This window comes from Aquarana catesbeiana, linkage group LG05 (assembly GCF_042186555.1).
Source record: "Aquarana catesbeiana isolate 2022-GZ linkage group LG05, ASM4218655v1, whole genome shotgun sequence".
Classification (NCBI taxonomy): Eukaryota; Metazoa; Chordata; class Amphibia; order Anura; family Ranidae; genus Aquarana; species Aquarana catesbeiana.
The window spans coordinates 477,231,479-477,245,107 of NC_133328.1; the positions used below are offsets into that span (position 1 = coordinate 477,231,479).

The 13,629-nt window shown below is 39.7% G+C and overlaps 1 protein-coding gene across 7 annotated transcripts in view; it reads right to left on the reverse strand.

Annotated features, from left to right (window-relative positions):
• Nucleotides 1-1,361: 1,361 nt before the first annotated feature.
• Nucleotides 1,362-13,629, reverse strand: part of OSBPL1A (oxysterol binding protein like 1A) — a 185,867-nt gene continuing 173,599 nt past the window's right edge. For all 7 annotated transcript variants that reach the window (XM_073631484.1, XM_073631486.1, XM_073631485.1 and 4 more), the window contains 5 exons: nt 10,905-11,031; nt 10,192-10,308; nt 7,036-7,159; nt 4,611-4,701; nt 1,362-3,033 (listed from right to left, as the gene is read on the reverse strand). In XM_073631484.1, coding sequence (XP_073487585.1) covers nt 2,931-3,033; nt 4,611-4,701; nt 7,036-7,159; nt 10,192-10,308; nt 10,905-11,031 — 562 coding nt within the window. In that variant the 3' untranslated portion in view covers nt 1,362-2,930. The remainder of the gene's footprint in view (nt 3,034-4,610; nt 4,702-7,035; nt 7,160-10,191; nt 10,309-10,904; nt 11,032-13,629) is intronic.

Genomic DNA, 13,629 nt, shown 5'->3' on the forward strand with positions numbered 1-13,629 from the left:
TGTATTAAAAATCCTTTTCTTTTAATGGTCTTATGTAATATTCTGATTTTCTGGGATACTGAATTTTGGGTTTTCACTAGCATCTATAGAAAATATATATAAATTAACTTTTTGATGTTAGGCTTGGAGTAACAGCCTTCATCGCCCATTGGGTTCTGGAGCCAATCCAGCCACACAGGCTGGGAGAGGATGCTAACTTGTTGATGTATATGCCAGAATCCCTCTTATGTTTGTGAGTGCAATATTTTCTACTACAGATTTCTAATCATTAAAACAGTATTACACTAGGGCAGCTGTGTGCTCTCCTTCTCTTCATATGTTTCAGATGTCAGTCTGCCACCCAGTGGATTTTTGAGAGAGCTGCAATACCTAGAGCAAAAGAACTTTCACACAGACTGTCATATATTCAGGAGGTGTTTGTGGGGTTTGCGCTGATTGGTTTTGTATGTTTGAATGGTTTCAGCGATGTAGCCCTCCTCAGACTAGGTGGTCCTTCCAAACACTGCAAAAATATACACAAGAGGGCTCAAATGCCTAGTGCATTACCACAAAAAACATTAAATGCATTAAACAGTGGTATACTCACAAAGTAGGAATAAAATCAAGTTTGTCATATACAACGCTCTAACTGGTAAGGTGGGTGACTCTACGGCCACACGGTGGAAAAGCTTACGCATTTCAGGGGACAGACCACTTTCCTCGGAGCGAACCCACACCAAGCAGTGAGCCACTATTTGAGAGTTCACACTGAGGACCTAACCCACCCAACAAGCGGCTGGGTGGGGGACAATCCTAACCCTTTCATCGGTGCCCCTATGCACCGTCCACAAAAAAACAAAACACACACACTTGTGTGTATATAAAAATAATTCTGGATAATAAATGAATAAAAAAAAAAGGAACCGAAAAAAAACAAACAAAAAAAAACAACTTTACAGTTGTATACGACAAGCTTTATTTTACCCCTACTTTGTGAGAATAACACTGTTTTGTGCTTTCAATAAAAGTTTTTTTTTTTGTGGTAATGCACTAGGCGTTTGCACCCTTTTGTTTATATTTTTACAGCAGCTGAAAGTTTCACATGCACACATACAATCTCAGTGCAGCCAGAAACAGGCAACATATAAAACTCTGACTAGATAGTGATCACTATAGTATTTTTAGGACAATGAGTATAAGGAAAGAGACCTTTTTTTTCAAACTTGGTTTTAATGCTTTTAAGTAGCAGCAATTGATTAAAGATGACATTAAATCTCTAAACAGTTCTCATGGCTTACAAAACTGACTCCTTGGATTGCTTTCCCCAAGGATTTACCGACTTGCTGTACAAATCAATCTAGAACAGGCACCTCACATAGAAGAGGGATACAAATATATGCATATTTATTTCAAGATATGTATACAAATGTACATGTTAAACGGTTATATGCTTATTATAGATGTATCTGAAAAATGAAAAAAAAAGTAGGCCTTAGTTGTATCGGGCCGCAGTGCCTTCTACTTAGACATTACATTTCGGAAAAAATCTGGAAGGAAGGACAAAATACATTTTGTTATCTATTAAAATATCATTTTTAACATATTATATATCTATAGCTGATATTTTTCTTACTTTTTGATAAAGTGGTAAAGGATTATAATCTCTGCCAGGTTTTTACTGCTACACGGGGTCAAGATTTACCTTCACTTACTGTTCTGCTGACAGACAGGAAGCAAGGGGCTATAAAAAAAAAAAAGTGTAGGGAAATTCTAGAATTCCTATCATATTTTTATTTTCCTCTCTTCCCGTCTGGTGAAACTGTTGGCAGCAGGACAGGAAGTGAAGAGAAATCTGTCCAACAGAGCCCCAGATAGCAGTAAAAAGAACTCCTAGGAATCCTTCCCCTATTCATCCAAAAATAGAAAAAAAGTTTTTGACTTTACTTTAAACTATATATAATCACACATAACTCCAGTACATGGAGGGCGGGCCTATTAGGAAGATTCTGTATCCTTTTTACAGTAGTAAAACTATATCCCAGACATGCTTTATAGGTCACAATATCCCCAGGCCTATCTAGTTTTGCTATAGGTATAAGGATTATTAGACATGAGGCCATTAGGAATGTGGCTCCAGAATAAAAGAACATTTAAAGATCAGAGCACCCTTCTTTGGTCTGTCAGACTGGATCTAGGATGTCCTAACTCCAATATAAGTGCACAAGGACATGTAATGTCTATTATAGGAAGTCCAATGTTCTGTACATGTGCAAATTTTCTTCTTAGAGGCGTATGCTTCAAGTACATTCTATATCCAGTCTTTTATTACACAGATGAACAACACCAAGACAAACAAGGATAAAATGGCTGGTTGCATCCCTGACATTCAGTAGTATTTATAGCGTTAGACATAGACAAGTCTCAGACCAAATACACTATACACACAGATTAGAACGCTGGCCTGGATTAAAGCAAACCCTTAACACTGGGCACATATATATCCCCCTATCCTGAGAAATTAGATCAATAGGAGTTGCTGCTGAGGAAAAGAAATAAAATCCTTTCTTCACATAAAAAAGTATGCCCCATTGTGCTTATATCTCCCATTCCACAGACAGGCCCACAGCCGCCTGAATCACCCGGGAGAATCACCTGACATTCTTTATTCAATAAACTTTCTTCACGCTTATGAAAATGGTATTAGAATTTCTGCTTCAGCTAAAATTTCAGATACTAAGATGTGAGCCTAATGGCTTTCAGCACCAATCCACCTCTAAACTTCCTACTGGTGGTCACGTTAACTTAGAAGATGCTTCATTCTTTACAGGAGCCAGTAGGACTCTTACAGTAAGTGCTAAGGGGTTGAGAAGGTGCGATTTTTCATGACGTCAGAACACACAAGTCTACATGTGATACAGATGTAAAAGACTCCTCCTGTCAATGTGCCACATTCAATAGATGTCTGGGAGGCTTGTATAGCTCCTGTCCCAGTACTTTCCAGAAAACAGCCAGTCCTGTGCATTGTTGTAGGGATTTGGACCTTGGTGGAACCACCTGTTAAAAGAAAATTGATGCATTTACTATGGAAAAGCAATGCACATGTATATAACAATATATAATCTCCACTTTCTATAGAGCACACAAACATTCATTATTATCCTGTTCAAATTTCAGTCCACACAAAATTGGTATTTTGGGTTTTGGGTTTTGGCCAGATACTAGCTGTTTACACTACCCAGTTGTTTCTTTTACTCTCGGGGGGGGGGGTTACCCAGGTTTCAGATCTGTCAGTTTCCAGATCTGCTCATCTGAAGCCATTATGGAGTATCACATTCTCTCTGCTATGATTTTAAATCAATTTTAACAATTTGAACAAGCTTCTGTATACAAGCTGCTCAAGACTCTTTGGTGGTTACAGGTGAGTTTTGGGCTTTAAAAGACAGCAGTCCAAACACAAACATATCTGTATTTTCTAATAGCAGAGCTTGGTAGTTTTCTCTATATAATCATGTTGCCATTTAAAGTTGGATGAGCTGTAGTAAGGAAATGAGCTATTCTCCTGAATGGGACAGCCAGTCATTTATTGTCTGTGCCTTGCTCTCAGATTATAGAGTTAGTGTAAGTCATGCTGAGTTTACACCCATTCCCTCTATAGACTGCTGGAACAGTCTAAGGAGGAGCAGCGACCACAGACACACAGGCTCTGATCTTTACCTTTTTTTTATTATTCCACATATGCATAACTATTAGAAGCATAGAACCTCATGAAAAAGTAAGACTTCACAGATATGATTCCGGTTTTTCAAAATTTGAGATCCTTCAGTGTAACTATTAGGTCCCGTTCACACTTGGACAATTAGGAATCGTGCGATTTGCCTGCGATTCCTTATCATGGCAAAACACACAAGGCACATTTGGGTGCTATTCATCTTGAATGCCACCACAAATACAGTGCAACTTACCGCGATTGTTGCATGGCAAAACGTGCATGTAAAATTGTGCCTGGCTCAGGGGCAAAATCAGGTCCCTAAGCTTCATTGCTGAAACAAAAGTGCATAGAACAGCCCATTTAGATTTGTGTGAAAATTGCCCACACAAAAATCACGAGCGGGAACGTGAGCTCCCACTACACAAAGTGTGAACAGGACCTTATAGAAAGTAGAATTCTTCTCTAGCCAATGCAAACACAAAAAAGGTGATTTATTTCCTGGAGCAACCAATTATTTTTCTTTTTACTGAAGCTAAAAAAAGACTGAAAGGCGGATTATGAATAGTTGCTATGGGTTAAGAACGCTGCTCATTTAATAAGCCTGCTGGAGTAATAGAGGATACTAGAGGTTTCTGTATGCTCATCTATAATGCATGGAGCCTTACAGTATTATTGTTATTACATTTAAAACACTTTAGCTGGCAGCTTGGGGTCTATCCAGCTCTCATTGTCCCTGATATCTGTAACTTACAGTGGCTGCACAACAATGTCAGTAAAGAAACATGCATAACAATGATGTAATCACAATTTCAGCTACGGGCCAGAGACAAATGCAACAAATTTCAAAGTAGAAATGTTTGTTCCATTAAGAAACAACCTTGACCTCACATACTGAAACATAAACTGAACTTTTTGTACCTACCTGGTATTCCAGTCTTCGTCAGACTTGGAACGATTCTTACGTGCTGCTCTCTGCTTTTCTTCCAGCCTCTTCTTTTCCTCACTTGCAGTGTCTTATGAGAAAAAGAATTGGCGTTATAAAGAATTAACAGAAAAAAAAAAAAATTTTGCTACCAGAACACTGCTACTCAAAATAATTAAATGTGGAATATTACTAATATGGCAAACAAAATAGCTGCCAGTGCACCAGTTGCAATGCAGGTGTTAGGCCAAATCCCTGCTACATTTTTTTGTTTCAGTTTTGTATATAGCATGCAAAATTAAATATTTGTATCAGGGTTTTGTTTCTGTCTGTGGAGCCCAATTGTTGGATTCCTGCTGAAGTGGCTAAAATTTGTGCAGCTGGTTGCCCTGCCGGCACCCGGCTTGACAAATGTTGATTTAAAAAAATCGACTGAGCCTGGTGGAAAATTATCAGATAAATGGTGACTGCATCATAACAGATGCAGTCACTGTTTGGGTATTACAGCATCCAAGGGTGCCATTGTTGTCTGCCGGGGGTGGCAGATGAGATTCTAATTGAAATCTTAGGGTAGGTGGCCAGCCTAAAGCCATCAATTTGATCCAGGTATGGGCAAGTGGAAGGAAAGAAAATCAAGTCATCTATGGGCTGCCCAAGCTGGTGCAGATTGGTGCCTATATTCTATACAGAACCCGCTTCTGGGATCTGTAGCGGTTGTGTACAGCCGCCCATAGCTATCAATTAGAAGATTTGGCTGTACACAGGTATACGCCAGGGGGTCACATACAGTAAAGCACCTGCACACGAATGGACATATGATCTGAAACCATACTTTATGTGCTCTCACTATGTGCTTTATGCAACCTCCAGTGATTACCCACATACAGCCGCATCTTTTAATTGAGGTCTATGAGCGTCAGTATGTAGCAGCTGCAAGTCCTGGGAAAGTGTTTTCATAGGAGCTGGAAGCTATATGGCCATGTGCAGGAGCCCCAAGATTGTCTGTTTATAAAAAAGAATGTTTAAAAAAAAGAACTATCTGTGCTGCTCCACAATCACAAATTAAACCTGCACTACAGTGAATATTTCACTACTCGTTTATAGGATGCCGGTGGCATCCTAACAACCATAACTTATCCCCACCAGGCTTATTCAGCAGGATGTAAACATAGGGGCAGAGATTGTGAAAAAAAAGTGGCATGAGGTCCCTCCCAGAATCCATAATTTAGGAGGGAGCCCCATGCAAAAAATGTAAAAAAAAAAACATGAGGATCCCTTATAAATCTACACCAAACCCTGATCTGAATATACAATCTATCAGGCCAGAACTGTGTTTTTTATATATTTTTTGGAATGAGTAGGGCTACTATGTACTTCTTACTCTTTAACAATAAAGGGGCCCCCAGATATTGCTCCACTATGTGAAAGGGGGATTCCAGATTTAAACAAGTCCCCTTCCTGCAGACCTCCACAACCACTGGGTCAGTGTTGTGGTAAAGAGGGTACTTGTCCTCATCAATAGGGGGTCAGGGTTCTTTGCCTGGGAATCATCCCCTCCAAGTTAGGGGCATGATCCTCCACCCCCTCCCCCCAGTTGAGGGCATATGATTGGGTATGGGTCAGAAGGGAGAGGAATGCACACTCACCCCTACCCCTTTCCTGGCCAGCCAGGCGCAATGTTTGCATAAGGGTCTGGTATAGATTTTTTTTTTTCTTGTTTTATGCATGGGGATCCTCCAAGAAAAATTATATGGTATGGTATTTGAGGGGGGGGACCCAAAAAAAAAAAAAAATTTGGGGGTTCCTCCTTGACATCCATACTAGACCCTCATCAAGGATATGAAAACCCACGTTATTTGTTTTTACGGTTTTACTATGAAGATCTGGTATAGAATTAAAGCAGCTAAAGCTGTCATTTGTTTACAATTTAAACAGCATTTTTTCTTTGTGAATGTCAGTTTGGCTACAGTACAAAAATGGCCATTATTGTTTTTAACAATCGACTCCCGTTGACTTCAATGAGGTTTGGATTAAAAACCCAAACCTGCCTCAAACTGAAATCTGGTAAGTTTGGCTCATCCCTCAGCAATGGCAGCCTCTGTATAGGTCTCATGTTAGGTTTATTTTAAAGTGCAGGCTCCTGGGCTAAAACACGAATCCTGTCTAACAGGAGTCACTGATCTGACATAAGCACACAAGAAAACAGATTTCTCAGGCTTCACTGATTGCATGCTTGCTTCAGATTAGGGACTCACTAGTTAGGAAGCTAGAATCACAGTGACCATCTTGGAGCCTGCACCCAAGAAAACACAGTGGAGGCAGATATCATACAGTTCTCTATTCATACCAGTTTGCTTTAAGTCTTGATAGATGTTCAGTTTTGTTTAGTCTTTGGTTTTAAAGTTTTTTTTTTTCAAGCATTTACCTATATCCCCATTTTCCATTGCCCTAATATCAGGACGTAATCTGCAGTCTGTCTTAGGAACGATGCTTTCCATGCCCTTTTCCAGCTCATTCAAGGCCATAGCAAAGAGAGTGAAGTTGTACATCTGAAAACACGAACAGTAAATAAAAAAAAAAAAAAAAAACACAGATTTTACATGTGTAATTAAAATACTTCATGTCTTACTAATCCAACAATATATTATCACACAGCTATCAGAAAATGTATGTTCTCATAGGCCAGTTTCACACTGGTTTCAGCTTGTATAAGGGCAGTGTGAACAGCAAGCTTTAACAGAGCAATTTCACAGCTTCCAGCAAGCTTTGTTGAAGTTTTAAAAACAAATCAACTTCAGTTTAAAAATGTGGAACACAGATCCTAATGGGAGTGTTGATTGCCACTTTCAGCAAGCTGATAGCAGGCTTTCAACAGGCTTCAAAAAGTGCTGAAGCCTGTTAGCAGCGTGTTTAAAGTGGCAATCAGTACAGTACCCATTAGGATCTGCGTTCAACATTTACAAACTGGAGCTGACTGGTACTTTAAACATTTCAGCAAAGCTTGATGAAAGCTCTGCAAATGCTTTGTTAAAGTTTGCCGTTCACACTGCTCTTATGCAAGCTGAAGCCTGAGAGAAAAAGACGATAAAGAGCACCTGAAGACAATTATCAAAGTGGTCAGAAACACTGAAAAAGAACCATAGTCTTCTATTTTTTTGAATACACATGTGAAAGTGATCATCTAACGCCAAGAATCTTATGAATGTATGTTTGGATATAAACTTTGTTAACCTGTACAACTTGTAATTAGTAGTTAGCCATATTTGTTCATTTTATGATTTTAGCCTAGTCTTGGCTTCTCAGGAGTGGTTTTTTTTTTTTTTTTAATTTCATGCCAAGAAAGTTGTACATTTTTTTTTCACTTATCAATAATAGTGTTCTATAGTAAGGTTAGTATGTACTCTACAGATGTGAATTTTAACAGCAAGTCCATTTAAAAAGCCAGTCTTCCCAAAAGGATAATTTATGTGGAGCTTGGTGAGCTGATTCCGCCTCTAGATTTACAGTTATTCAGACCTGTGTTAATTTTGACATCAAATTTCGATTTAGTTTTAGTAATTTTACTAAAATGTCATTATAGTTTTAGTTGTATTTTAGTTGACTAAAATCTCCAGTAGATTTTTGTTGGGCTAAAATCTAATAGTTTTAGTTACATTGTACTGCATTATTTAAGCATTTCTCTAGAATTTCCAAACCCATTATATACTCCTGGAGTAAAAAATCTAATGACATATTAATTATGGTATTAAAGTTTGAACATGCACTACAGACACAGATTTAGCTGTTGTGATATATACAGTGCCTTGAAAAAGTATTCATACCCCTTGAAATTTTCCACATTTTGTCATGTTACAAACAAAAACGTAAATGTATTTTAATGGGATTTTATGTGACAGACCAACACAAAGTGGCACATAATTGTGACGTGGAAGGAAAATGATAAAAGGTTTTCAACATTTTTTACAAATAAATATGTGAAAAGTGTGGCGTGCATTTGTATTCAGCCCCCCTGAGTCAATACCTTGTAGAACCAACTTTCACTACAATTACAGCTGCAAGTCTTTTGGGGATGTCTCTACCAGCTTTGCACATCTAGAGAGTGACATTTTTGCTCATTCTTCTTTGCAAAATAGCTCAAGCTCTGTCAGAATGGATAGAGAGCATCTGTGAACAGCAATTTTCAAGTCTTGCTACAGATTCTCAATTGGATTTAGGTCTGGACTTTGACTGGGCTATTCTAACACATGAATATGCTTTAATCTAAACCATTCCATTGTAGCTCCATTGTGGCTGTATGTTTAGAGTTGTTGTCCTGCTGAAAGGTGAACCTCCGCCCCAGTCTCAAGTCTTTTGCAGGCTCTAACAGGTTTTCTTCTAAGATTGTCCTGTATTTGACTTCAACCAGCTTCCCATCAACTCTGACCAGCTTCCCTGTCCCTGAAGAAAAGCATCCCCACAACATGCTGCTGCCACCACCGTGTTTCACAATGGGGATGGTGTGTCCAGGGTGATGTGCAGTGTTCATTTTCCGTCACACATAGCATTTTGCTTTTAGGCCAAAAAGTTAAATTATGTTCTCATCTGACCAAAGCACCTTCCTTCCACATGTTTGCTGTGTCCCCTGCAAACGGGAATTCTTATGAATTTCTTTCAACAATGGCTCTCTTGCAACTCTTCCATAAAGGCCAGATTTGTGGAGTGCATGACTAATAGTTGTCCTGTGGACAGATTCTCCCACCTGAGCTGTGGATCTCTGCAGCTCCTCCAGAGTTACCATGGGCCTCTTGGCTGCTTCTCTGATTAATACTCTCGTTGCCCAGCCTGTCAGTTGTGGTGGATGGCCATGTCTTGGTAGGTTTGCAGTTGTGCCATACTCTTTCCATTTCCAGTGCTCTGTGATGTTCAAAGCTTGGGAAATTTTTTTTAGAACCTAACCCCGCTTTAAACTTCTCAACAACTTCCCTGACCTTCATGATGCTGTTTGTTCACTAAGGTTCTCTAACAAACCTCTGAAGACTTCACAGAACAGCTGTATTTATATTGAGTTTGAATTACACACAGGTGGACTCTATTTACTAATTAGGTGACTTCTGAAGGCAATTGGTTCCACTAGATTTTAGTTAGGAGTAAAGGGGGCTGAATACAAATGCACGCGACACTTTTCAAATATTTATTTGTAAAAATATTTGATAACCATTTATCAATTTTCCTTTCACTTTGTGTTGGTCTATCACATAAAATCGCAATAAAATACATTTACATTTTTGGTTGTAACACAACAAAATTTCAAGGGGTATGAATACTTTTTCAAGGCACTGTAACCCTTTAGTCGCAATCTTTTGACTAAAATGCCATTTTAGTTTTAGTGGTATTTTAGTCATCTAAATTGTTTGTGCCGTATTGGAGCTCACTAATTATTTTACCCTGTCCAGTAAATGTTTTTAGTTGAAATCTCTATTATATTTTTTCAGAATTACACAAATCTTGTGAGATACTGTGCTGTAGTAACTCCTCATATGTATGTGTTATGTTTTACTTTACAACACTTATAGAATGCAACAGAAAACATATGAATGGTAACCTGTGTGGAGTTGGGGGGTCGAGGTGCTATTCGCCACAGCAAAGTGCTCCCTGGAATAACCAGCACACTCTCGGAATCTGGTAGTGGCATTTCATCGGGCTCCTCTGTGCTTGCAGTCTAAAAAATGCAGATGGGAAGGATGGGTGGCATCAGTTAATGCACACTGTGTTTATTCATTTACAGAGACATGAACAGTAATGCTGCGTACACACGGGTTAAATATCAGCTCTTTAAACATGTTCCAATGGTACATTAAGCATATTGGAGAAAGAATACTGATGCGGCCATATTTATTTTACATATGCTAGCCATACACTGGTCGAAATTCATTTAGTTCAGCAGGGACTGTGTGTGGTAGTCCCTGCTTGACAGAAGTTAATCGACTTCTGTTGAAGAGACATGTTGGAAAAGGGTTATCGATCAGCAGCTGCAGCCACTGATCAGTGTATTCTGACAGCTGTGGGTGATGCTGTCTGAATATAAATATCCTGGAAAAGATTCCTCCATCCACTTCGGTTTTTTTTTCGTTCAGCCAAAATAACAACTTTCTCCATCCACACATACAGCCTATGGCCAGCCTTAGAATAGATAATGGAAGTCACATAAAGCATAACATTTTTTTAGGAATATTAGATGACTGCATAATTATCATAAGGAGATCAGTACACTAAAAATACCGATTATGTAAACAATATGTGTTTCATAGTGGTTACCTTATTCAAATTTTTCTTTTCTTCAACATTTTTCTTGTCGTTTTTTTTAAACGAGTCAAATGTAGCTGGATCAATACAATAGAGACACTCTGTCCACTTTCCATAGAGAGCACACAGCTTCTTTTTACTGCATGAAGAATGTACACCACAAGAGCTAAATATACATATCAGTCAGAAGCAAGAGCAAACAGTGGGGGCATCTGTATACCAATCTGTAGCTAGACACAATTTCTTCAGAAACACTCGCTCAACACTTTTAGGCATTATACAGCAATTCATTACTCTCCTGATCCTGTGCTGAGCTTTAATGATTGGAAGCAAACAGCAGGGAATTTTTCATTCTCAGCAAAGCATTATATCATAGTAGAGCTAATATTGTAAATATGCACTTTTGGAATTGGAATATATTCACCATTAGGGTGTCGCATTATATACAGAATATCATATTTTATATATTTTGTTCTTGTTTTTTTTTTTTTTAATAGGGGCATGACCCAGACTACAGAGGAAGCCTAATGTTACCAATGTGTTTATTGGCTGCTGTGTGCACCAGACAAATTAAAGTGTAACTGCAGTGGTCTTCCAACTGCGGCCCTTTGCTTCTGGCCCTTGGGGCACTATTTCATCCACTAATACCAAAAATGGGGCATAATTCCTTTTCACCGACACCAATGAAGGGGCAGAAAAACTCCAGACGACACCGAAGATGGGGCACAATTTCTCCCCATGACACCAACAATGTGGCGCTATTCCTCCCTCTGACACCAAAGATGGGGCATTGTTTATTCCATTCCTGACATCGGGACCTTTTCTACTTTCAATACCCACAGTCCAGTCCCCCTTAAAGTGGTTAAGGCAGAAGTTTGTTTTTGTTTTTTTATCTTAACGCACAAGATAAAACACCTCCTGTGTGCAGCAGCCCCCCTCTCTATCCAGCAATGTTGCATGAGAGACTCGGCTGTCCGGGACTCTCCCTCACTGACTGAGACATCAGTGAAATGCCATTGGCTCCCACTGCTGTCTATCAAAGTCAGTGAGCCAATGAGGCGAAAGAGGGGATGAGGCCGGGCCACGGCTCTGTGGCTAAATGGACACAGGGAGCTGCGGCTCGGGTGCCCCCATAGCAAGCTGCTTGCTGTGAGGGCGCTCAACAGGAGGGAGGGTCCAGGAGCGCCAAGGATAGACCCAAGAAGAGGAGGATCTGGGCTGCTCTCTGCAAAACCACTGCACAGAGCAGGTAGATATAACATGTTTGTTATTTTTAACAAATAAAACAAAAAAAACACAAGACTTTAGTATCACTAAGTCTGTAGGACAGTAAACTGACTGTTTAGAATGTTCGAAGACCCCTGCTATAGGGCAGTCAAATATTTACAGATTCTTAACACACTGGAAATGAGCTTTTAAACCATCTCTGGTTGACCTCTGTAACTGCAAGTACTGTAGAGCAATATATCTTCAAAGCACCGTCGGAGCTCATGCCAAGATATGTTCGAACTGTTTTCTTTCTATTACAAAAAAAATGGAAAAACGCTACATTTTACCTGCAGTTTGAACACATTACGTTCAAAGAATAGCAGCACAATGAAGAGCAGGTCAGTTGCAGCCTATGAACTGCCAAGTGTACTGCTTCATTAAAGTCAATGTCAATTTGCTGACCTGTGTTGAAGTGCATTTCAAACGTTCTTCAAATGCTGGAAAAGCACGCTCATGTGCAACAGCACCGAATTGGTTCTCTATAGAGCTTAGCTCCCTCTGCTCCCCCTACTGCATCTTTAGGGCTCATTTATACTGCCTGCTCACGAAAATGATACGTTTTCTTGTACAAGCTGATGTCCATAATGTACAGGCTTTGGGGCGAGGTGCCTTGTGTTTTTACGAAGTAAAGCTCTTTTTGTTTTATTTTTTCTTAAAGTAGTTCTAAGCCCCCCCCCCATATACTCACCTGAGCCTGATCTCAATCCAGCGCTGTGTAAAAGAGCAGAGGCTCACCTGGCTCTCTTTCTCCTCACTGGCTCAGACACAGCAGCAGGAGCCATTGGCTCCCACTGCTGTCAATCACAGCCAGTGAGGAGGGAGTGGGGGGTGGAGCCGAGCCCAGTTCTGTGTGTCTTATGGGCAAGTGGCTTGCTATAAAAAGCACTCGGGCATGGGGGAAGAACCAGGAACCTAAGAAAAAGGAAGATTGGGGCTGCTAGGTGCAAAACCAATGCACAGAGCAGGTAAGTGTAACAGGTTTGTTAACAAAAATAATTAAACCTTTATAATTATTTTAACTTTATTGAAATGTCACAAAGTGAGCTGTTGTGTGTTGCAGAAAAATGCAGATATGCTACAGATTTATGCACAGCAATACTCTGCACCTGTGTTCTAATGTGAACAGGACACAAAGAAAACAATTACTTTCTGTGTGCCATTGCACAAGTACCAAAAATCCAGTCTCAACATATGTTTGAATAAGCCATTAGAGCTCCTGCTGTGAATGCCTGAGAATGGCTGAGAGTGAATGGCTCCATAGTACCTGCAGCTACAGAAGTCAGTGGGGTTTGTTTTACAGCTTGTTAAGAATATACATAGTTGACAGACCATAGTCTGGCCACAGGTTCACTTTAAGCTGTTGCCATCAATGCATTGAGGGGGAAGGCCCTTTTTAGGGTCATTCAGGTCAAGTTATAGCAAACAAGAGACAGCAAAGAGACCACCTGTTGACTGCAAGTGTTAAATG